At 33.1% G+C, this 23898-nt stretch overlaps 2 protein-coding genes and 1 long non-coding RNA gene across 7 annotated transcripts; all 3 read right to left on the reverse strand.

Moving 5' to 3' along the window:
- Positions 1-1869: 1869 nt before the first annotated feature.
- Positions 1870-9248, reverse strand: LOC139859467 (acylamino-acid-releasing enzyme-like). Of its 3 annotated transcripts, XM_071848261.1 has the most exons (19): positions 9111-9248; positions 8313-8498; positions 7892-8201; positions 7593-7817; positions 7246-7464; positions 7081-7155; positions 6777-6912; positions 6519-6670; positions 6347-6429; positions 6107-6228; positions 5934-6012; positions 5596-5770; positions 4981-5041; positions 4720-4842; positions 4438-4635; positions 4232-4300; positions 3843-3919; positions 3617-3705; positions 1870-2011 (listed from the first exon to the last, which is right to left on the reverse strand). In XM_071848261.1, the coding sequence occupies exons 2-18, from the start codon at positions 8467-8469 to the stop codon at positions 3642-3644; spliced, it is 2325 nt and encodes a 774-aa protein (XP_071704362.1). In that variant the 5' UTR covers positions 8470-8498; positions 9111-9248; the 3' UTR covers positions 1870-2011; positions 3617-3641. The 3 variants fall into 3 exon arrangements, with proteins under 3 accessions (XP_071704362.1, XP_071704356.1, XP_071704367.1); XM_071848255.1 differs by lacking the exon at positions 1870-2011 and having other exon boundaries at positions 3150-3705; XM_071848266.1 differs by lacking the exons at positions 1870-2011; positions 8313-8498 and having other exon boundaries at positions 3150-3705.
- A 4603-nt stretch (positions 9249-13851) lies between these two features.
- Positions 13852-15034, reverse strand: LOC139859484 (uncharacterized). Its single transcript, XM_071848270.1, has 2 exons — positions 14689-15034; positions 13852-14304 (listed from the first exon to the last, which is right to left on the reverse strand). The coding sequence occupies exons 1-2, from the start codon at positions 14995-14997 to the stop codon at positions 14101-14103; spliced, it is 513 nt and encodes a 170-aa protein (XP_071704371.1). The 5' UTR covers positions 14998-15034; the 3' UTR covers positions 13852-14100.
- Positions 15035-17364: 2330 nt separating this feature from the next.
- LOC139859489 (uncharacterized) lies at positions 17365-22863 on the reverse strand. 3 transcript variants are annotated; one of them, XR_011763143.1, is made up of 9 exons: positions 22796-22863; positions 22047-22105; positions 21635-21820; positions 21440-21537; positions 19668-19745; positions 19213-19287; positions 18707-18857; positions 18536-18594; positions 17365-18058 (listed from the first exon to the last, which is right to left on the reverse strand). It is a non-coding gene; the product is annotated as an uncharacterized lncRNA (long non-coding RNA). The 3 variants fall into 3 exon arrangements; XR_011763142.1 differs by having other exon boundaries at positions 17365-18194; positions 18284-18594; XR_011763141.1 differs by having other exon boundaries at positions 17365-18594.
- Positions 22864-23898: the final 1035 nt, after the last annotated feature.

The raw sequence follows: 23898 nt of genomic DNA on the forward strand, positions 1-23898 counted from the left end.
TCTGGGTCTTTGCTAAAAAACCAAATCACAAAAATTAATTAAATCATTTTTAAATAAGTGTAACAACCCGTTCCACATCGGTTAAAGAATAAATATATTTGTTCCTTATAAGCTCAAAGTTGTGGTTAACTTGTATCTCCCACCATGGTTTTAATTGTTAACCTGGAGATACCCGGTTAGTCCACCGTTTTAGCTTGTGAAGGATGATTGTCTCTCGAGTTGCGACGGGCACTCGGCTCGTGCAACTCTTGGGGTCGTTTTGCGGGTCGTTTCATCTGGTATCAGATCCATAGGCCTCCCTGGGTGTGACGGACACTCGGTTTGTGCATCTCCTGGGTATCCTCACGGGGTGTGACGTGCACAATGCTCGTGCATCTCATGGGATATGGATCCTGGGTATTGGTTATGTTTCGGCCTGACGAGGACGTCAGGAATCTAAGTGGGGGAGTTTGTAACAACCCGTCCCACATCGGTTAAAGAATAAAGATATTGGTTCCTTGGACCCGCAAAGCGGCCCCAAGAGTTGCACGAGCCGAGTGCCCGTCGCAACTCGAGAGACAATCGCCATTCACAAGCTAAAGCGGTGGACTAACCGGGTATCTCCAAGTTAACAATTAAAACCATGGTGGGAGATATAAGTTAACCATAATTTTTAGCTTATAAGGAACCAATATCTTTATTCTTTAACCGATGTGGGACGGGTTGTTACAAACTCCCCCACTTAAATTCCTGACATCCTCGTCAGGCCGAAACATAACCAATACCTAGGATCCATATCCCATGAGATGCACGTACATTGTGCACGTCACACCCCCTGAGGATACCCCAGGAGATGCACAAACCGAGTGTCCGTCACACCCCGAGAGGCCTATGGCTCTGATACCAGATGAAACGACCAGCAAAGCGGCCCTAAGAGTTGCACGAGCCGAGTGCTCGTCGCAACTCGAGAGACAATCGCCCTTCACAAGCTAAAGCGGTGGACTAACCGGGTATCTCCAGGTTAATAACTAAAACCATGGTGGAAGATATTAAGTAGCCACAACTCTAAGCTTATAAGAGTTGTTACAAACTCCCCCACTTAAATTTCTGACGTCCTCGTCAGGCCGAAACATTCTTAATATCCAGGATCCATACCCATGAGATGTACGAGCATCGTGTCCGTCACACCCCATGAGTATACCTAAGAAAAGAAAAAAAAATAGGATAGAAGTAAAATCTCACTTAAGAGAATTAATCGAACAACTTATTGGCTTTAAGGAAACGTGTAATCAATCAATCAATATTACAATAATCTATTGATAAAATGTTCAAGATGCATATGGTTGGGAGATTATTGTTCTTTCGTTTACATCAGATTCTGAAATTGAGTCATTGGAGAAAGATGTATTAGTTTCTGTAGGCTTTTGATTCGAGTTGTATTCGAAAAATTTTCTCAGAAATCCAATTTAAGAGATCTTAACTGGTTCTTTTGGGTTGAAGACGACGAATAAATCTGAAATATTTTTGAAAACCCTAAATCTTAAAAAATTAGGGTAATGGTTTGTCAGTGGAGATACTAAGGTCTTCAACTATTTTCTGTTATTTTGCTCTGCTTCTTAGAGCACAGGAAGTCGTTCGGTGTTAAATCTCAGTGTTAAATTTAACACTGGATTTAACACTGAGGCCAAAATAGGAGAAATAGTTCAGTGTTAAATCTCAATGTTAAATCATTATTTAATTATTTTTTTTAACTTTTTTAATAATATTATTTAGTTTTATATTAAAAATATAAAAACAAATGCAACACTAAATTTCATTAATAAAATAAATTACATTAATTTAAAAAAAAAACAATGCTTAATACCTGTAACTCTGTAAGTTTCCCCCAAATAAAATAAATAATTAAATAAAAACCCAAATAATACTGAATAAATAAAAAACAGAAAAAGAAAAGACATATTCATACCACCATCCCTCTTCATCTTTCTTCCCTCTCTCTTCACCTAACTCTTTCTTCTCCATCATCAATCAACTGGAAAAAAAAAAACAGAAAAAGAAGAAATCAAAAGCTGAAAAATAAAAATAATACGGAGTGAAAGAAGAAAAAAGAAAAGAAAAAAGAAAAGAAAAAATAAATACAGCGTTACACATGCAACGGTGGCCACCGTTAAACGCATTTAACGCCGATTTAACGGCGGGGCGGAGTGGTGTTTGACACCGTCCCCACCGTTAAATCATGATAACGGCGGTTTTAAAGCTCGACTCCTGGTGCTCTTAAGATCTTTTATGTTTGATAACGGTTATTCTATCTCATGCACTAGCATTCCAATTTAATCATCATTATCTGATAGTCCATAATAAAATGTAATAAGATTCTTTACACATTTAAGGAGCTGATTTGCAATTGGTGTCATTTACACCAAATTTGCTAAAAATTATACCATGAAACTGGTAGGTTAACATGATGAAATGTTGCAAGATAGAACTCGTAAATATTATTGATAACATTGGTCATATTTATAGATTAAATATGAAACCCTAATAACTTAATAAACCCTAAAGGACCCAAGCCCATAATCGGGTTGGGCCACTAACCTATCATCTAACACTCCCCCGCAGTCCGAGCGGCGAAATCGCTAAAGCTCGGACTGGAGGCAAACGCTAATAATGAAAAAACACTAACATATACGGAGTAAACAAAAGTAACTCTTTTTCTTCTTCTTTTGTTTTGCATTAAATAAACTGATATTCGTTTGTAGAGTCGCAGGTTTTTTTTTTTTTTTGACGGCTTCTCCTTTTCCGTAGCGTTTTTTTTCCTTTTACGTCGTGGCTTGCCGTGCCTAAGGATCAAGTGCCGCTTTGATATGCTTCTTTTGTCAACGATAACATTTCTTCAACGCTGGAAAAACGATTTTTTTTTCTATATTCCTCTTTTTTTTCGGGGTTTGGAACCTAGTCAAGCTAGGCGGCTCAGCCCCACGCCGATTGATAAAACAAAAACAAAAAAGAATTATGATAACAACGACCAAAAAATACAAGACTTAAAACAAAAGATAGGCATGATCTCTTTACGGCAATGATAACGGAAGATCGAGAAACACGGTGAGGGTTTTTTTTTTTTTGTTCATACGTAGAAGAAAAAAAAAGTTACAAAGCCACAACAGATGCGGCGGAACGTACTGAAAGAAATAAATATGGTTTGCTGCGTTTGCATATTTCTGAATATGGTCGGCAAAAAACATAAAATAAGAAGAAGAAAAAAAATAGAAAAGATAACCTTTTTATGGTTTTGAAATTGAAGCAGTGGTCGGCAATTGATGTGGCGGCCATACGGAGATAAAAATTAATTATAAAATAAAGATTTTAGAATAATTAAAGAAGAAGAAAGCTGATACAAAATGACAGGGTGTTGCACCAAATGTGAGAATGTGATAGAGTAGATTTGACGGGCGGTATTGAGAAGGCGGCTCATGGCGGTCGGACTACATCTTAGGATCAACCCTCTGATACTATGTTGCAAGATAGAACCCGTGAATATTATTGATAACATTGGTCATATTTATAGATTAAATATGAAACCCTAATAACTTAATAAACCCTAAAGGACCCAAGCCCATAATCGGGTTGGGCCACTAACCTATCATCTAACATGAAATAACTTGTTACTTGCAATACTTTTTGAACCATACTCCAATGTTAACAAAGCTTTCAAAATCTGACTGTTGTCTGCACAACACACAAAACACAGATCGGTAGTGAGTCTGACATGCATATCAATGGATGGTTATGTTTTTATTAGTTTGACTTTTTAATTTGAAAGTGGACAGTTTAAGGAACTTATTTTTAATTATTGATTGCTTTACCTGTTAATCGGATGTATATCTTCTGGAAAAACGATAACTTTTACCGGAACTCCTTTTTCCTTCAGTGCTCGTGCGTACTTTTCATGTCATATAAACATTTCACATTAGTACCATCCATACAACAAGATAAACTAAAAAAAAAAAAAGTACAAGGAAATAAAGAGGAAAAGATAACTAAAGAGGTTTGGACTTTGGAGTATTCCAGTTCGCGTTAATCCAAGTTTATTTTCAAAACAAAAAGATATCAACGTCCATTCATTTCATTTCTAATCTTCATTTTCTCGGTCCTATGTGTACTTGTCTTTTTGACTCCATGGAACTTATGATATAATAACCAAAAAAATTGGACTTTTAGTGTGCATAAGCTATGAAACAGATTTAGTACTTACTTGCAGTCCATTTGTAACTGGCACACGGATATCTTTTTCACTTAACAGAAACAGCGTAGGAGTTTTCACCTGGAAATGTGAAACTTTAAGTTGTTGATAAATGTACAATCTTTGCATAAATAGTTCAACAGAAGATTCATCTAGCCAGTTGAAGATTGGGTTTTCAGTTAAAGAACTGAAAATTTTGGTCAAACAGTAATTTATACCTTTGAAACATGTGAAATAGGGGATTTTTCATGAAATAACGCAAGTACTTCAGGCGTAGGGGCTTTTTTGTAATTCGATAGCCCTGCGCTCCCAAAAGCCTCAACAAAACACCAATCTGGTATATCTGATGTTCCCGCCATCAAACCAAGATTACAAACAGGGTTCCTAGCAACTGCAGCAACAAATTTATCTGGTGCCTGCAGATTTTATAGCTCCAATAAAATATTTTCCAGAAAATGAATAATACATACAGAAAAATTAATTAAATATAAATATAATACCTGCCCAATCAAATGTGTAGTTAAGAACCCGCCATGAGATAAACCCATCACCACTATTTTCGACGGGTTTGCAAGACCCGTGTCAATGACATGATCTATTGCTGTGAGGACATCGTTTACATCCTTCATAAAATAAGAAAAGATATATATAATTTATTTTGTGAAAGGCGAAAAAATATATAATGACAGGATGTATTGCCAAAAAATCTTTTTTTTTTTTTTTTTTTTTACAATGTTTAGGAAAATGTAGAGAAATAGCACCTGTGTTCCAACTTGGCCTAGAAGTGATTGCAATGCTTCCTCACCAAATCCAAGTGAACCTCTGCAACAACAACATTGCTAATATAAATTACTTAAAGAAAGAAAAAAAAAAATACAAAAATACAAAAAAATTATGAAATAGAAGCAGCAATAAGACTGATTATATAAAAACAATTTTTGTTAATGAATGCATTATGGATGCAGATTCTCATTCTCCCTCCTCCACTCAACAAGATGATGCATAAATTGACTTTTTCAGTCAAAGGACACATGTCACTTGAACAACAAAAGTGATATAACTACGAAAACCCATGAAAATATGTTGTTATACGGGAATCAAAATTAAAACGAGTAGTACTAAAGAGAAAAGAGTACTATCATACTGTGACATGTTGAATTCAATTTTGAATTTGAAAGGCACTAGGTTGGACCTTGAAAGTCAAAGCAAACTACTTTTGCCGGCATAAAAGAGTGAAATGAAACATATTTGATCACTATTTAAGATTTTTTAAGGTAAAAGAATGAATCACTGTTTTATAAAACCAGAGTAACAATTCAGATCAGCCTCATGCAAATCAACATAAATTTGTTAGTATTTTCAAGAAGACGACTTGCCTGTAATTCACAATTAACAAGCTAAAGCCGAGTGAAGCAAGAAAAGCAGACGACTTCGAGAAGCTTGTCACTGATACATCTTGTGGGCCCCCATGAAGAATTACAGCCAGTGGGTCACATTTTTCATGCTTTGATATTGAGGAAACAAATATTGCTTCAAAAGGTTTGCAGGCACCTAAAATGGATAAAGTTAATAAGTAATTAGCCACTGATGCAAATCGCACAAGAACATAAAAGATATAGAAGATCTTAAGAGATTAATAAAAAAACTCTTAAAACAACATGATATAATCGCGAAAAACATGGTCCTTGATATTTTCACAACATTGCGTGAACACCTTTTGTGAGATTCTCCGAAACAGTCTTGACCGGTATCTTCAATATATCAAATTCGAGAGATGAAAGTAAAACATCGACCTGTTTGGATCATAACAAAGTACATTTTTTTAGACATAATTAAAAAAAACTAATAAATTGTATCAATTTTGATGTAACATTATAAAGGGAATACTTTCTCTTGCGATTTAGATGAGGGAACTGGAACATCTAGCCAACTCCAAACGGCATCATTAGATTCGTCTTTAGTGAGCCTCCCGTATTTAATCTGTGGGATGTTTATAGGGCTGCTACATACTTCAAACACAAACACAAACACAAAACCATAAAAGATATGTTTAGCAAAGTTATGTGATAAATTATATATAATCATCGACTGTAACTTTACGGTACAGCAAACTAGCTAATCTACTACCAGCAACGATGTTGTTTCCATCAAGTGCAAGTACATTCCACGAATGATTTGAATCACCAGGGGTGATTCTTGAAACTTTTCCACTTCATATATACGAGAAAATTCAATTAGAGACGATATACTGCCACATAAACATTTATGAATATAAATATATGTGTGATTATATATGTACCTGAGCACATTTACAGAAAGTATTACTTCCTTGCTGCCCCAAATGGATGAAAATATCATCGTACGTTCATCTGAAAGCCACGGATTACTAAGCATATCGAAACAGTAGACACAGGGGAAGCAATCTTTCTCGGGACACATCACAACCGGAACCTGAAAAGATCGAGGGTGTCTTAATTTCCAGGATTAAAAGATCATGTTGTTCACATGTTTAACATGAAGTAACTCGATTTCATTAAAACGACAACATTTGACTCACCACATCAACGATTATTGAAGGAATTGGTTCTCCTTTAATGTGCCATTCAGTTTTATGAATAGAGATTGTAGCATTATGTGCCCCAGAGTCAACAGCACTTTTAGCAGATAAAAACATTATAAACTTTCCATCTGGGCTGGAAACCAAACATAAACATGGTTACTAAATTACCAAAACTTATTGTGTAACGAAGTCTTATTAGCATTTTTACAAGAATAATGATACGTTTGAAACATATAGACATATGGAAGATGTAAAATACTTTCATTATAAATTTAGTTTAAATCAAGCATGTGCACATTACGTGAATCGTGGGAGGAAAGCACTACTAATGCCTTGAGTCAGATTTATCACCGAAGTAGCATTGATAGAGCTCTCTCTGCAAACAATAAACACTCGAAATATATTTGAGCATTTTATGAGAAAAGTGGATTTGAATACGAGCTTCGTTAAATCAGTACATAACCACCTGGTCTTAGGTGCGCTGATATCAGATCCAAATAGTGGGGTCCGTACAGCATACAAAGCACAAGGCCTATTAGAGCAATATTTCATTCCAAGCTTTCTAGTGTCACAAGGCCACCCAACAAAAACCAGATACTCGTTTAACCCGTTCCTTGGTGGAGCCCATACAACTTGTCCCACACTCAATGACCTCCCAATGTCATCTACAGCACGAACATCTCCACTGTAACACCAAAAAAAAAAAAAAATTAATAAATAAATAAATAATAAATTGAAAAAAAAAGAAGAACTGGTACATTTTTATCAAAAGTTCTCATATTGACAAAAGTCAGTACTCAGTACACATCGAACATGTCGATATTGATAACAAAAAGAGACGGTTGCTTTTTACCAGAATAGGCTTCACCCCAATCCTCTTCATAATCCCCTTGACCCTTCCAGCTACTACAATCTTTATCGGTTGAACCAACATCATTTTTGTAACCTGTTTCATTAAATGTTGGTCTACGAGCAACTGGTTCCTCTGCAACGTAAGCAATTAAACGTTCATCAGAGCTCCATGAAATTCCCTCAAACCTGATACATCAAAAGATATTCATCATCATATGTTTGCACATACCACATATATCACAATTGACCGAAAAACATACCATCCATCTGCATAGACAGAACCGTGCACGGATTGAGGGACACGAATCTCCTTCTCTAATTGAAATGGGCTCCATATTTCAAACTGAACGTGTGAATCTTTTTCAGGATTTCGTACTACAAGAAGTTTTGAGCCTGATGGTGAGGGAAGAATCAGAGATGCGCCTGTAACTTCCATTGGAAATGGCGACCATTCAACGTTTAATGCACCATTAGAATCTTCAGATATGAAACTGGACATCATAAGTTTCTTCTTCTTATTCGCTAATAGATTCGGTTGACTCACTGAAAACATCGTACCAATCCCCATACCTGCAGAACGTATTAAGCACAAGGTAAAAAAAAAACACCTTTAACAACACAGATAAAAAAATGCACTTAGAAGATATAAGATATATGGATATTAAAATAAAGTGTGTGTACCATTGGTGGACTTGAAGGTCCATGCTTTGTCAATGGTGAACATATTTGCGAATTGTTTATATAATTCGGAATGAGAAACAAATTGTTCCTCAGTGAAGGCATCTACATCGACTTCAACTTCCTTCACACGACTAACTCTAACTCGAGATGTATCCATTTGTTAGCAGACTAACTCCCGGGTGTTTGCTAGAAAACCAAATCACAATAATTGATTAATAAATCATTTTTAATTTATAAATTAGTTTTGCCAAGTAACAAAAAAAAAAAAAAAAAAAAAAAAATTGATAAAAATATAGTCACCGATGACAATTTCCTAATGTTTATATGCAGTTTTAAACCTACTAGACCACTGGTTGAGGTGGCGGGTCGGAAATGGTAATAGGATAACCCGGTTAGGCCGCGTACATCTGAGTAAAAATATTGTATACACAATTTTAAGTTCCCATATATTTCTTGTGAGTACTTGGTATAACACTTTTAGAAACATCACATCCAGTGGCAGTTATATTGTTTTGGCTTTGCTAATTTACTGGGTTTATAGAATTATAGTCTTACTGAAATGTGGACAAAAATTAATAAGCTCGTTTTTAACAGCTTATGAGCTTAAACCTAGGTTTGACAACTTATAGGTTGAAATTGATAATCTTATAAGTCAATTAAGTCAATAAACATAAACTTTGTTAATTTAATCGAAGCATAAACTTTGTTGGATTGAAAGAAATGGGTAATCAGTAATACAATACTCACTCTACTGATAAAGTAATATACAAAAATGAAATGGATATAGTGCGAGCTTACTTGAGAGTTATTAAGATGATAAACAAGGATGATTAGAGTTTAATTAATGACGTCTAAACAACAAATTGAAGGCATGAAGAATCTTGATTCCCACTACTACCGTTCTTAAAAAGACAGCAGTTTAATTAAGTCGTTTTTTCGGTTTTGATCAAACTCGTGTATTGTAAAAATATAATTCCAACAAAAATGCGTCTTTAAAAATACTTTTTTACTCGGTCCTTCATTTATACCCCATAATACAATTACCGTCCCTCTCAAATTTTTTTAACTTTCAGAATCGTTTAATTTTCAAAGTTTTACAATCATCATCACTTCGTCAACCTGCCATTCAAATTGTTCGTTAAGTACTATCACATGCTCGTGATGGGTATTTCGTATTTTTAATTGATTTTCAGTCTTTTTGCTCTGTTAATTCCTCGTTTTTATATTGTATAGTTACGGTTATCCCTTTATTTTACAATTGTTGCGTTGATGGTACCCCGTCTAACTTTTTTTTTTTTTAAATTGTAAGGCTTTTTTTTAACTATTGTTAGGTTTTCATTTGATTTTAAAAATTATAAAATCTTAATGAGTGATTAATTCCAAATATGCCGCGTGAAGTGCTTTCTTAGATAAACAAGGACTTTTAAATTTATTTTATTCTCGCAAGTCATTATTAGTTCTTTCAAGTCGTGTGTGAATCTTACAAATCGGAAAAATCGTATAGATAAACTTCCAATTTAATATGATTAAAAAATGAAAAGGAAATAATATAAATTATATTAATTTAAGTATTTTTTTTTTAGAAAAGCATATATATCTATATCTATATCTATATCTATATCTATCTCTCTCTCTCTCTCTCTCTCTCTATATATATATATATATATATATATATATATATATATATATATAGTCTAATAAATCTCTAAAATGATGACACCATCAATAAACTAAATTCTTCTTTACTTTTCATAACGATGATGTCATAATTATATATTAATTTAATTAAAAAAATAATACAAAATAAATGAAATATTAATCTCTCTTAAATTGTAATTTTATTTTTCTAAAAAAATTTAAAAGGCATTTATTATTATTAATAATTATTATTATTATTGAAAATATAAATATAAATATTCAACTTTGAGCGAACTTTATATTTGTAAAATTAACGACAAGTTTCTTAGTCGGAATTCGTGGTTCCACGGGGCAATAAACTAAATGACTTTAACATGTACATTCACTTAATACCTAAAACATATCATTAAACTGTTTCGTTTAAACAAACCCGTGTTTCTACGGGTAATTTCACTAGTTAATTTAAGTACATGTCTTTATTCTTGACTTATAAACTCTTAAGTATTTGTGTTTAATTTTAATTTATATCTTGGATCTTGAATACATATTACGAACTGAGACGTTATAAATTTTTGTATGAGAACACCCTAGGAGTCGAGATACCGGACACACTGTCTAATTTCATTGTCTTCCAAAACACTGAGATTTAACACTGAAGTCAAAATGGAGGAAATGGTTCAGTGTCTAATTCATTTTTAATTATTTTATTTAACTTATTTATACTTTTATTTATTATTTATTTTATTTATTAAAAATTATAAAAATTACAATCATAACTTATAAATTTTACAAATATAAATATAAACAACATATAAACTATATAATCTATAATTCAGTTCATTAATTCTAATAACTAGTCCAAAACAACAAATATTATTCAGCCCACATAAACTAAATTTGGCCCAAATTGTTTTAAAAAGTCAGCCCATTATTTGGCCCATCCTATTTCTCTTTAAACAAATTTTTTTTTGGGATTATCACCAAAAAGCCCATTTTTGACCTTTGTTGCGTAAAAGTCCAAAAAATAAAAAAATTGCCAATTTGCCCTCGCAAGGAGCAAGGTGCCTTGCTCCCTTGCGCCTTGCGTCCTTGCGACCTTGCTTCCACCTGGGAGCAAGGAACAAGGCACCTTGCTCCTTGGTCCCAGGTGGAAGCAAGGACGCAAGGTGCATCTTGCTCCCTTGCTTCCACCTGAGAGCAAGGACGCAAGGTGCATCTTGCTCCCAGGTGGAGGCAATGGAGCAAGATGCACCTTGCGTCCTTGCTCCCAGGTGGAAGCAAGGGAGCAAGAGGCATCTTGCTCCCTTGCTCCCAGGTGGAAGCAAGGGAGCAAGAGACACCTTGCTCCCAGGTGGAAGCAAAGGAGCAAGAGGCACCTTGCGTCCTTGCTCCCAGTTGGAAGCAAAGGAGCAAGAGGCACCTTGCTCCTTGCTCCCATGTGAAACCAAGGTCGCAAGGACGCAAGGCGCAAGGGAGTAAGACACCTTGCTCCTTGCGAGGGCAAATTGGCAATTTTTTTTTATTTTTTGGGCTCTAACGCCAAAAAGGTAAAAAAAAAATGGGCTTTTTGGTGATAATCCCTTTTTTTTTCTTCCTAAATCTCTTTACCTGCATCGCCTCCCTCCCTTTGTTCTTCTTCTTCATCTAAATTTCTAAACCTTAAATTCACCAACATGGAAACTTGTAATTCACCAAAATGATAAAATAGAAGAATAAAGAGTGGGGAGCAAAGGAAAAAAAAATGTAATTTTAATGATAATAAAAAAAAGGTCCAACAGTGAGAAATCATCAACGTCCCCTGACCGACGCGGCCTCTGATGGTGGTTTAACGCTAGGACAGAGTCTATAATTTATTTTTTTATTCAAGAAATATAATACTCCGTATTACTTTTGCAATTCAATGTTTTAAACTACTTGTATAATTCAAATTTTTTTTGATGAAAGTTAGATGGATAGACCACCTACGCAACAATTGTAAAATGAAGGGATCACCGTAGTTAAACAATATAAAACGAGGGACCAACAGAGAATAAAAAGCTGAAAATGAAGTAAAATTCCAAAAATGCCATCATGTGTTAAAAAAAATCTATATGGCAGACTTCTAACCTTTTGATAATTTTTAGCTTTTAATCTATAAGACCTATCTTAATGGTAAAGACGTGATAGGGTGTTTTTATGAGGTATAGTGTTGATGTGGCAAGTGTGATAGTGTAATGAAGTGATGTAGTTTGTAATTGTATGGGGTGATGGTTGCGTGATTGGGTGTGGGTCCATTTTTATAATATGTGAAGAGTTTTTTTTTTTTTTTTTTTTTTTACATGTACGTCGGGGATTGGCCCATATAAGCTTCACGCTCAAGAGAATACCCGTGATGGAATGATCACGCCAACAATATTTGTCTTCCATCATGCTATGAAAGTAAAAAATGCCAAATAACGCCGCGTTAATAATGGTCTAACCCATTGATTCAGTGATTACGTAATATTTATCTCTCCCCTTGAACTTTGTAGATAAAAATGCAACATTATCACTATATTCACATTGACTTCCGTTCTTTAAGAAAAATAAACACACAAGAATCGATTAGCGAGTATCGCTGTATCCCAACTTGTTTCCTTAACAAAAAAAAATTATATCCGATGATGGTGAGTTAATCATCAAATCAAAGATGAAATCATGACGGTGAGTTAATCATCAAAAAAAAGATGAAATCATTTTTAAATCAGGTCATTAATCGTCAAGTTAAAGATCAAATCAAGTAAAACCCAACAACCTGCAGGAAAAAAGACTATGTACATGTCAACCCAGAGGGGCAAATCGGCAATGGTGTTATAGGCCCTATTGAAAGGAGGGATTAGTTTATGTGAATGCTTATTGCTTACTGAAATTTCAAATAGCCCAGTAAGCTCATTTTCATCTACTTGTTAGCTTATCAGCTTTAGCTTATGGATTACTGAATCTCTCATATCATCAAGCTCATAAGCCGTAAAAAAACATGAGCTTATTTGCTACATCAGGTTTCAGTGTATAACAAGCTGCTAAGTCAAACACCCATGAAGTCATATGAAGCTGAAAATACTGATGTTATTCAAAAATAGGATAGGATGTTTCATTAAATTAAATAAAACCATAAAAGGACAGAAACAAGTTTTATAAAAGATAAAAGATAAAGATTCATACTAAAAGAACACCAATATCAATCTAAGACATGAAAACATCGATTACTTGCATAAGATCAAGATAAGATCAGAAAAACATTTGAATCTTAACCCCACATAAAAATATCCATTATTTCACAACTAAACTTCCTGAACACAACCGAATTCGGTAACGAAAAGTCACTATGTTCGAAAATACAGAATTTCGGTTCAGGGTGTGGGCATCAAAGTATCCAACAAAGGGATTGAATACCATATTTATCCCCAACAATTAAAAACTTCACCAGGATTAACTTATCTAACATAATCAGCTTACCCTACTAGTTTTGACCCGAAAACCATGTTTTTGGGTTAAGCATGTGCTAACGACCCGCTTAGTCTCCCAATCAAATTACTAGTTTTGACCCGAAAACACCATCTTGACCCGCTAACTAACCTGCAAGACCCACCCATACTGCTTTTTTTTTTGGCGAAAATAACGAGAACTTTATAAAAACGGAAAACGACCCACCCATACTGCTGCTATCAGTGAGTTCTAACTTGTAATTGTGAGACTTGGTTTCCTTACCTTTCAAAACTTAAATTATGGGCTCAGTGTCAAAATGCTTACAAGAAACTAAATGATTTACTGATGTACGGCCTGCTTATGATTATTTGGAATGGGTTAAATATATATAACTTTTTAGTTAGAAGAGGAACATGTTGTAATAAGCTACTATTGTTATCTTATTTAATAAGACTTTGTTTCTTCCAATTTGCCCGTACAGGCCAAACACCAATCCAAACTTTAATAATGTGCAGCACATAAGTTTTGTTTAGAAGAAGATTAACATACTAAACAAATGTGATGATACTACTGACAGAGTAGAACACACACGGTATAGAAAGCTTGTGTTGGTTACATTAATATTAATAAAGACGAATAATATTAAATAAGAGGGCAATTAGCGTTACCATCATCACAACTCAGCAGCAACAATAAGCTGTACCTACTACTTAATGGATTCAAAAGCCCATTCACAGTCATGAAGGATATGTTGTAGCATCAAGAGATGTGTATAAGCATCATTATCAAACTTTTTCAAATTCACGGGTAAGATGTCGTAAGCCTCGTCAGCATTCATGTCTTTGAAGGCGCTATCAACTGCTTCCCACATCACGTCCACGAGGCTGCTTATCTCCAAATTGAAAGCAGCCTGAATTGAAAACAAAATTTTATTTATTTTATTTATGAAGCAAATTATTAATTGAAAAATGATAAATGAACAAGAATATACAATATACAATATACAATATAATTAAATTACTAATTAAATTATTAATTAAATTTAAATATCTATAATTAATTCCTACTAGGTTTTAAGGTTAAGGTTGTTAAGGCATATGAAAAGAAAAAGCAAAGTCCAGAAACAACCTTCTTCTACTACTTCTTTTGATTTTAATGTAATTATAAATATAAATAAATAAATAAATTTATAATTTACGACTTACTGATTCCGATCCTTATAAAAAAAATAAACGACAAAATTTCTAACAGGCACGAATTAATAATAAAGAAGAAGAAGAAAAAAGAGGCGTACAATATACAGATCAATAGCAAAACGGCCTCGATTGTCTTGGCGAAATTGGGAATTGAAATCGTTCAACTTCTGACTAAGGGTTTCAGGATCATCGGCAAAATCATTCTTGAGCCTCGCACGTTCATTACAAAACTCGACAACCTTATTAATTGTGTCGCTATTGCTTTTGGTTTTGACTTTTGCAGCATTTTCAAACCTGTGTGCCTCTTGGATCGAAAGAGATTCCATGTAAAGGGGATCGGCATCAATCAACGTCCCGTCCGGACAAACAATAAACAACTTCTTCCTCTCACTCGTCGTATTTGACATGGTCGGTCGGTCAAACAAACTTATTTGATTTGTTTTGTTTTGGGGAAAGATAAAACAAAAGACGCCCAACCCTAATTTTTAAAGTCGGTATTTATATTTATAATAATTTACTTTTACTACTGTATTAAACAACAACAAAAAATCTTATCTTGCGATAGGATTGTGATGGTCTTGTTGTGGTCGATGGTGGTTCTTCGTCCGAAGTCGGCAAGAAAGCGGGTCCGTCGGTCGCGTCTAATCCCGGCTCTCCTACTAGATTTAATTATTGTTCAAGAATCGGAAAGGCGGTTACTTATGAACGACTGGAAGGTAAATTCTGGAGGCCTATTATCAAGGATAAAAGCAAAAAAGCTTCAACCGATGCGGTTTGTGACGATAGTCGTTAGCTTTTGTTTTGGCGTTTTGAGTGTTTTTGTTGCTGCTTTTGTTTGCTCCCTTTGTGGTTTGCTTGTTGTAGTGGTAGGTCTTGGTTTGGGCAATGCTCGGTTCTAGATAGCGTGGTTCGTTTGTTTGTAGTTTTAGTTTTTCTTGTTCCGAGGCTCATCAATGTCTTTTGTATCTTTTTTGTTGGATCTTTTCATCCTTTGGATGAAAGGGTTAGTTTATAATAATCATCGTCTTTTTCGCAAAAAAAAAAAAAAAAAAAAAAAAAAAAAAAAAATTCACAAAATTAATTGTGCTGTTCAGAAACGCTAACAGGGTTCAAAAGAATGTTTTTGTCATGGAGATCCCTATAGTATACACTCGTTATATGGAGAGTCCAAATTACTAACGGCTGTTATTTTTCCTGCTAGAAGGGTCACACAATTCGTTGTTCAATTTTGTTGTTCAAATTCGTTGGTGAATTTCGTAATGGATGCGTATAGTGTGTGCAAGTCTACAATGCATTTTGCCTGCCTGGTCTTCAAATTAGTAATTTGAAATGTGACTAGCGATCAGGGCAGTCTCGCTAATTTCGGAGACCCTGTTCGAAATTTAAAAAGGGCCCTATAAATGTTAATCTTTTCAATGCGTATAATATATAATACTATGATAGCGTAATTAATAGAATTAAAAAATTACAAAACAACCATTGTAAAGTGTTATTCTCAAATAGTTGTCAACTCGCTTATATAAATCTGTAATCCTAACATTTTTTGTAACGAAGTAATTAGTCAACTCTTTATAGTCAGAACTCTCATTATATTGTTTTTAATACCTATAAACGTCAATCTATTAGGTCTTTCTTGTCAGATGATTGACCGCAAGTAAGATATTCCGTTACAATATACGAATAAATGAATTATTCAACTGGTTTTTCAAAATTTTGGGCCCCTTGAAAATTTGGGGCCCTGTGCGGCAGCACACTTCGCACATGCACTGAACACCCCTGCTAGTGATGGAAACTTGAAGAACGCGCATGCACACACATACATATTTATATAAGAGTCATAATTGCTAAGGGCATTCCATTCGACATGAAAGAGTTTATTCAACTCCTGGGAGATTCTATAGTTCTTGAGTTTGATAAGAGCACTATGTGACAACGTCTTACATTTAATTAAGCATAAGAAAAATAATGATAAGGGTAAAAAGGTAATATGTATTTCTTCATAATTTTAGGCATTTCCTAAATTTAACTAGTTAATTGACCCGTGAATTCACGGGTTTGATTAAAAACCATTGTTATAAACTGTTATTTTGGTAGAGAATTATTAATAGTGAAATTGATTTTGTAACACACCATATACCAACAAAGAGTAAAATAACAATAAAGACTGTTTTATTGACTACTATAAACTAAGAATGTATGTTGTATTTTGATTATTGTAATATAAGAATGTATGTTGTATATTGAATGAGTCAAAAAACTTAAATTCTATAGAAACAGAAAACTGCCAATTACATCAACAACTTAATCGTTCTACTCATTTTGAGGTGAGCTTTGAGATCAAATAGACTTGCAACCATACTAATTGCACATATGATAATGTATTGACATCTCTCATCATAATCTCACATATGAGAATGTATTGATATCTCTTATCATAATCCCATACAAATAAAATATGGATCCTAACATGGAAGTTGTCAAGGACTTTGAAAATTATTGCATTATATCCTAACATGGAAGCAACTCTCTTGACATAATTGTAGGTTGAATCATATGCCAAAGACACCTTGACCAAAGAAAAAATTATTTGTGTTCTGTCACCTGGAAGTTTTATAAACTACAACAAACAAAAGAATATTGAACAATTTGAGAGTTTAAACCTAAATCGGTAGTAGCATGGCTAATTTGCATAGAAAATAAGAAAATAAAAAGTTTGGTAAGGAAGGTGAACTTCACAATGAACAATTACATAGTAATAATTAAAAGTAGGTAGTTTTACTAACATTCTTACATAAAGGAAGGTGAACTTCACACTGAACATGCAAATGAAGGAATTAAGTAAATTTACCATCATAGTTAGCACTGATGTCATTGATTGAATTATCAACATTAACTCTTGAAGAAATATAGTTGCCCATAAATTTCCATAGGTTCCAACAACCGCTACTGTCACATCCCTTTCATCATTAATCATCAATACAACAATTTGATTATCATTTTCCTTAAGTTTAACCATCATCTTCTTACCCTTTGAATTCACAAGATTTCAACCCTTTTACATTATCAGATTTCATCTTTCAACACAAACCTAATCTAAAGAAAAGATGGTGCGTGAAAGTAAAGACTTTGTCTTGAAATCCCATAAACAAAACCCCACCAATATTATACTTTAAATGTTAATTTGTATACGCAGTTGTCCAAATTTTTAACCAAAAAACGCTTGAAAATTATTACGGAGTATGATTTAAGAGCTTATAAGCTAAAGGAAAATAGACTTTGAGAAACTTTTAACCGTTTCAACTTGTTCCTCCTTTAGATTACACTTTTTGTTCTGACCCATGTGACCTCTTTGAGATCATACACTGATACACATCTAAAATTGACATGGTAAAAATAGATAGGTTAAAGATTACCTTTTACCATGAACACTAGGAATACATCGTGGATTTGCCCGCTCAGGTTAATTTCCTGTAAAAAAAGATTAAGCATTAAGATTATATCTATATCATTGAATTGAATTGATGTTATTGCAGATGTCATTGATGGGTTAGAGTTGATAAATTTAGTTTAGCCTCATGCGTAACTTTGTATAACAGTTAACACTCTGTAAATTAAAAAAAAAAAAGTAAGATTATATCTATATTACAAAGCATAACTAACATAATAATAAGTAAATCTAGGCTATGGTTATACCTTGGAAGAAAAGTATTGAAAAATTCTAGTTGGACTGACCCATCTGTGGTTAGTTGATGGATCATGGATCCCATTTCTCAATTCATCAACTCTCCCTACTAAGCGTTCCCATTTTTCTCAATTACAACCAAACTTTTAACCTATTATTAAATACCCATATCCAATTTCCACCAGTAAACATCACAAATCTATTAAACGGCTATACACGTGAATCAAACAAAATAGTAAAAGATGGTTAAAATTAGTGTTTACCTTTGGTTTTGTTTGCATAAATTGTATCGTCCTTTCGACATTCAAACAGCTACACCATCCTGCAAACATTAAAAACAACAAAATATAATTTCACCACATCACATGTCAACAGAAACTTCTTTAAGATTTAATACCAAATCGCATGTCAACATCGACCTTAACTTCACTTGCCTATATAAACTTAGTATCAAAATGTGCGTGAGACCAATTTTCAAGATCGCCAACAGAAAAATCACCATCGGCAGGCACACTCACTATCTTCAGTGAACTCAAGATGAGTTTTCGCTAATAAATAACTTGGCCTTGAGATAAATAATTCAACCTTGCAAATCAGCAACACTTTCAATCAAGGCTTTAAAAAAATCAAACACATCTATATAATCTATAATTAAAGATAAGCATACAATAATCATAATCATTAACATAGACAATTTAGTGAACACCTGGAGGGCAGTCATAGTTATTCATTAGTTCATCAATCATTTCATTAATAGTAATAGTAATATTAACTAATAAAACAAAAGCAAAATATAAAAAAAAAAAAATCCACATCTTGTTCTTTTCTACTATATTGCAAAGCATAGTATAAAAGCTTTCACTAATATATATTTCTAATTTCTAGTGTACACAATTGTAAAACTTTAACACAATCAACAAAATTTATAGAATGTCCATACCCTAACAACTACTGCATATCTTTCCATTGCAATATCCTTGAGTACTCTTCTTAATGAATGTACAATGTTTTATTCCTGCAATTAACAACACAAATAAAACAATAAATACATATTGTAATAGATAAGTTATGTAATATACATATAAACATACACATTTTAGCAAAAAATTGGATTGCATTTAAATATTTATTTTAGCAAAAAATTGGATTGCATTTAAATATTTAAATATCATAGATTATATTTTATATGAATCTTAACTTACAGAAAAACAACCAACAATAGCTACTTAAATAGAATTTCTAACTGGAAAAATAAACAAACTACAAAATTATTTAAGTAATGTCCATGTACTACATCAAAACCCACATAAATAACAATAAGAGTTCAAATAAAAAGAAAAGTAAACAAATTTTAAATTTTGTAAAAGTAAAAGCCCAAATAAATAATAAACTTACTACAATATCGTATTTGAAGCCTTGTCTTCACATAGAAACACTCTGCTCGTCCAGATCCATAATCTTCAGATATAAAATCTAAGGAAACAAAAAAAATGAAATCTAGAATATTAAAACCCAAAACCACAACATGGTGAAGTAAAAAAACGAAGTACTATGAAGCCATATTGGAGAGAATCCCAAACTTAATTTTAACTGACATGACTAATATTTAATTTGTAAATGAAAGCATATTGAAGAGAACCCCAATTTTGAAGACGAAGATGAAATTTGAGATGAGAATATGAATGTGAAGAGATTTAAAGATGAAATTTTCATCTAATTCATTAAATGGATTGAGTGTAGCAGTGTTCAATACTTTAATTGCTTGGCGTGCTAAATTTTTTAGGTTTTCAATGCAAAGTCTGTTTAATGTAACAAATACTCAGTATTTTTTCTTCTTATACTCCATTTTGAAACATCGATCCTGACGTTTTATTAATCCTTATTTTTTAATTTTTATTAATAGTAACTAATTTCCTTAATGACATCATCAAGGATGTCTAAAAAATTTTCTTTTTAATTTTGAATTTCTTTAAAGCTTAGAAAAGATTGTTTAATGACATCATTGAATTAGACAAATATTAGAATAGAATAGAAGCCACTCTCTGACCTTTAACTTATGAAACCAAAAACAAAAACTAACAACTATTTCTTTCCAATTCTAAATTGTACGTATAGATTATGTGTTTCTCATCCAAAATCTATCTATCTATAGTTAATATTAAAATGCTTTAACGATGATGTCATTATTAAGCAAATTCCTTTATTAAGAAAAAATCAAAAAGAAAACGAAAAAAAAATCTAAACATGGTGGATGATGTCATTAACTTAAATAATTTTGAATTGAAAATTAAATCTTATTAATTAATTATTATTATTAAATCTTATTAATAATTATTTTAATTATTAAAATTGAATTATTTTGATTAATTATTTTGAATTGAGCACGAGAAGGTATAAAAGCTAGGCATAGGAAAACCAATTCTAAATTTATATTTTAATTTATATTTTATGCCTAGCTTTTATAGCTTCTCGTACTCAATTCAAAATAATTAATTAGGTACGTTAGCAAAAACCCTTATTTTAAAGGTGTAAATTAAAATATAAATTTAGAATTGTTAGGTAATTGGACTCAAAATGGTAATTGGACTCAAAAATGGTAATTGGACTCAAAAGACTTGTTAGGACATATAAAAATGGTAATTGGACTCAAAAGACCCTTTAAAATAAGGGTTTTGCTAACGTACCTAAAATGGTTTGGATATTCGGATCCATTTCGGATTTTGTGTCAGGTTATGGTAATTGGGCCTTTCAAGTCTAGTGCAGATAAGTGGGTCTTTTGAGTCCGGTTATAAACTAATTTATAATTTGAAGTTTATCTTATAATATTATGAAAAAAGTATTTATATTCATATTTATTTAATAAAAAAAATCTAAACCGTCTATTTTGACTACATTTCAACCCATAAAAATCAGAGAGAAATGAGGGTGAATGTTAGACGTTAATAAAGACCGAGTCAACACATATAGACTCGGGCTTTATTAACGTCTAACAGTGAAAACAAGACTGCAAGAGTAGCCGGACCACCGACGAAAGAAAAATAGTAACAAGCATTAGGCCACCCGCGCGTTGCGGCGGACCTGAAATGCTTTGAAGTTTTGTCATATGGTGGCGTGTTTTATAGTCTGATGTTTAGAGTGATAAACTAAATTTATTAGGTTAAACATACCTTGAACAGTAAGGATTCCAGTATCGTTAGTATTCCCAACCTCAAAAGTCTCTGTTGTAGCAGCTTTTTATCACAGCTTCAATGGCCACAACTACATACTGTAATTCATCGTGACAAATATTAAAAGTACGGAACAAAAACAATGTAAAGTGTGGAACAAAACAATGTATACAGATAAAAGAACAACAACATTACCATTTGAAACATAGGCATTGGTCGAAGACGAACCCTCATTGTATACACAGATGGATTCAGGTGAATGTGCAATATTTGCAGAGGTGCCAACAACAAAATTTGAATGATTAATCGGGGTACCACCAATATGATTATGATACCTGGTGTAATCCCTAACAGCCATCTGGTTACTTATTAACAAATTACCTGTAAAAGATGAACGAAATTACCTATAACCAAATTGCTTATTAACAAATTATTGATTGTAAGTACCTGCAAATCCAGGGACACACAATGCTTTTGCTTAAGACAAATTAAAAATGTAATACTAACACATAGGTAACTACAAAAATTAATTACACATCAATAGTCACATGTCTACACAATATAAGCATAAAAATAACTAAATATAAGAGCTTAAAAAACATCTTACTTCACAATATTGATGCAGTTATCCAAAATGCCCGTACAAAATAACCAACCCAAGCAAGCCTACAAAGCAAATAAAAACAATCAGCACAATAATCTACAATTCTGAAATCAAACTAAATTATATCATTACTTACATATGCACCATATGCACCATATGTATATGTATTGAGTTGGAGAAAATATCATTACTTTGAATGAGTAATTAATGAAAATGCTACAAAATAATCTGCTTCTATCACTCACTTGGAGAAAATATTTTGGTTTTAGGGTTTTAGAATATTAGATAAACCGTACCAGCATTGACAGCCGCATTATCATATCCGTCAATTGATCATCAGTAGAAGCGGCACACAACACATATCATTCAGAACTGACCTATATACAGGGACACTAACCTCACACATATAAGAACTACGTAACTTATTTCTTCGCTGTAACGAATATCTATTAGCCATTTGGCTCGATGATAAAATGGAGACGTAAATCCCAAGCCGCACTATCAATTGGCTGAGCAGATACATCTCTACTTTTTTTTTTTTTTTTTTAATATATGTTTTCTCTGCCTATTTCTACTCGATATCTACAACGTAACACTATTGGTCAACAACATAGAATATAAACAAAAAACGTAACAATCATATGTTCAACAACAACGCAGCATAGCACATGACACATGTAATAGAAATTAGAAATAGCAGGCATAATGAAAGATAAGTAACCAGAAAAAATATTAACAATAAAATGAGTTACCTTGAAGAAGCGAAAACAACAACACATATTTGAAGCTCAGATATAACTTTCAACAAAACCTGAAAAAAGGAAACACGAAGTGGGCTATAACCATTTGTATACCTAAAGGTATAGATATTTAGCAAATACTCATACCAAAAAAGAGCAGCTACAGCATGTTGAATGCCACAAATACAGTAGTTTCACTTAACAGGAGGTGCAACGTAGTAAATGATATCAAATTGAATAATGATAAATGGAAGGCGTATGGTTACTAATGTTGGAAGCTTCGACGAGCCCAACACACCCACAAGATTCCATTTTTATAACACATCTCATATCAGGCATTTCGCAAACTGCATAGAGATAAAAATCATTCATATGTTGAACACCTGGTAACCGACGTTAACAAAATGCATAGAATATCCCCAAAACAGAACCTCTCGTCTGTATAATAATCTCGAAGTACTAAACCATCCATAACCTGAATGGGGGTTGTTAAGCCCAATAGATCTATCTTTAGGATTCACGTCAATTAGGGGCCATTTCCCTAATTCTTAGGTTACCAGACTTGAAGGGCGATATTCAGTTTAATAATCCCACCATAGAATGTAGTTTTGCGTACTTGTGTCTATTTTGTAAAATATTTATAAAGCTGCATGTATTCTCATCCCAAAAAAATATTAGATTTTAAAAAGTGGGACTAAAACTCACTTTCACAGATTTTTACTTCGTCGGGAAGTAAGACTTGACCACTGGTCGATTCACGAACCTATAACAGATATGTACATATATATCAAAGTATGTTCAAAATATATTTACAACATTTTTATTACGTTTTAATGATTTGAGTTTGTTAAGTCAGCAGTCCTCGTTAGTAACCTACAATTAGTTGTCTACAGTTAGATGTACAGAAATAAAGTAATATATATATTATCTCGAATCAATCCACGACCCAGTGTCTACAAGTCTCAGACTCGATCACAACTCAAAGTATATATATTATTTTGGAATCAACCTCAACCCTGTATAGCTAACTCAAACATTACTGCATATAGAGTGTCTATGGTTGTTTCGAAATATATATATAGATGGGTCGATATGATATGTCAAAACATTGTATA

The sequence above is a fragment of the Rutidosis leptorrhynchoides genome, chromosome 1 (genome assembly GCF_046630445.1).
Source record: "Rutidosis leptorrhynchoides isolate AG116_Rl617_1_P2 chromosome 1, CSIRO_AGI_Rlap_v1, whole genome shotgun sequence".
In the NCBI taxonomy this organism is placed as follows: domain Eukaryota; kingdom Viridiplantae; phylum Streptophyta; class Magnoliopsida; order Asterales; family Asteraceae; genus Rutidosis; species Rutidosis leptorrhynchoides.

Coding starts and splice junctions, on each gene's coding strand:
- LOC139859467 (XM_071848261.1), bottom strand. CDS start 8,469: ATGGATACATCTCGAGTTAGAGTTAGTCGTGTGAAGGAAGTTGAAGTC. Junction 5,771..5,933: donor TTCGGAGAATCTCACAAAAG/GTGTTCACGCAA, acceptor TATCCATTTTAG/GTGCCTGCAAACCTTTTGAA. Junction 5,042..5,595: donor TTGTTAATTGTGAATTACAG/GCAAGTCGTCTT, acceptor TTGTTGTTGCAG/AGGTTCACTTGGATTTGGTG.
- LOC139859484 (XM_071848270.1), bottom strand. CDS start 14,997: ATGTCAAATACGACGAGTGAGAGGAAGAAGTTGTTTATTGTTTGTCCG. Junction 14,305..14,688: donor TTGCTATTGATCTGTATATT/GTACGCCTCTTT, acceptor TTTTCAATTCAG/GCTGCTTTCAATTTGGAGAT.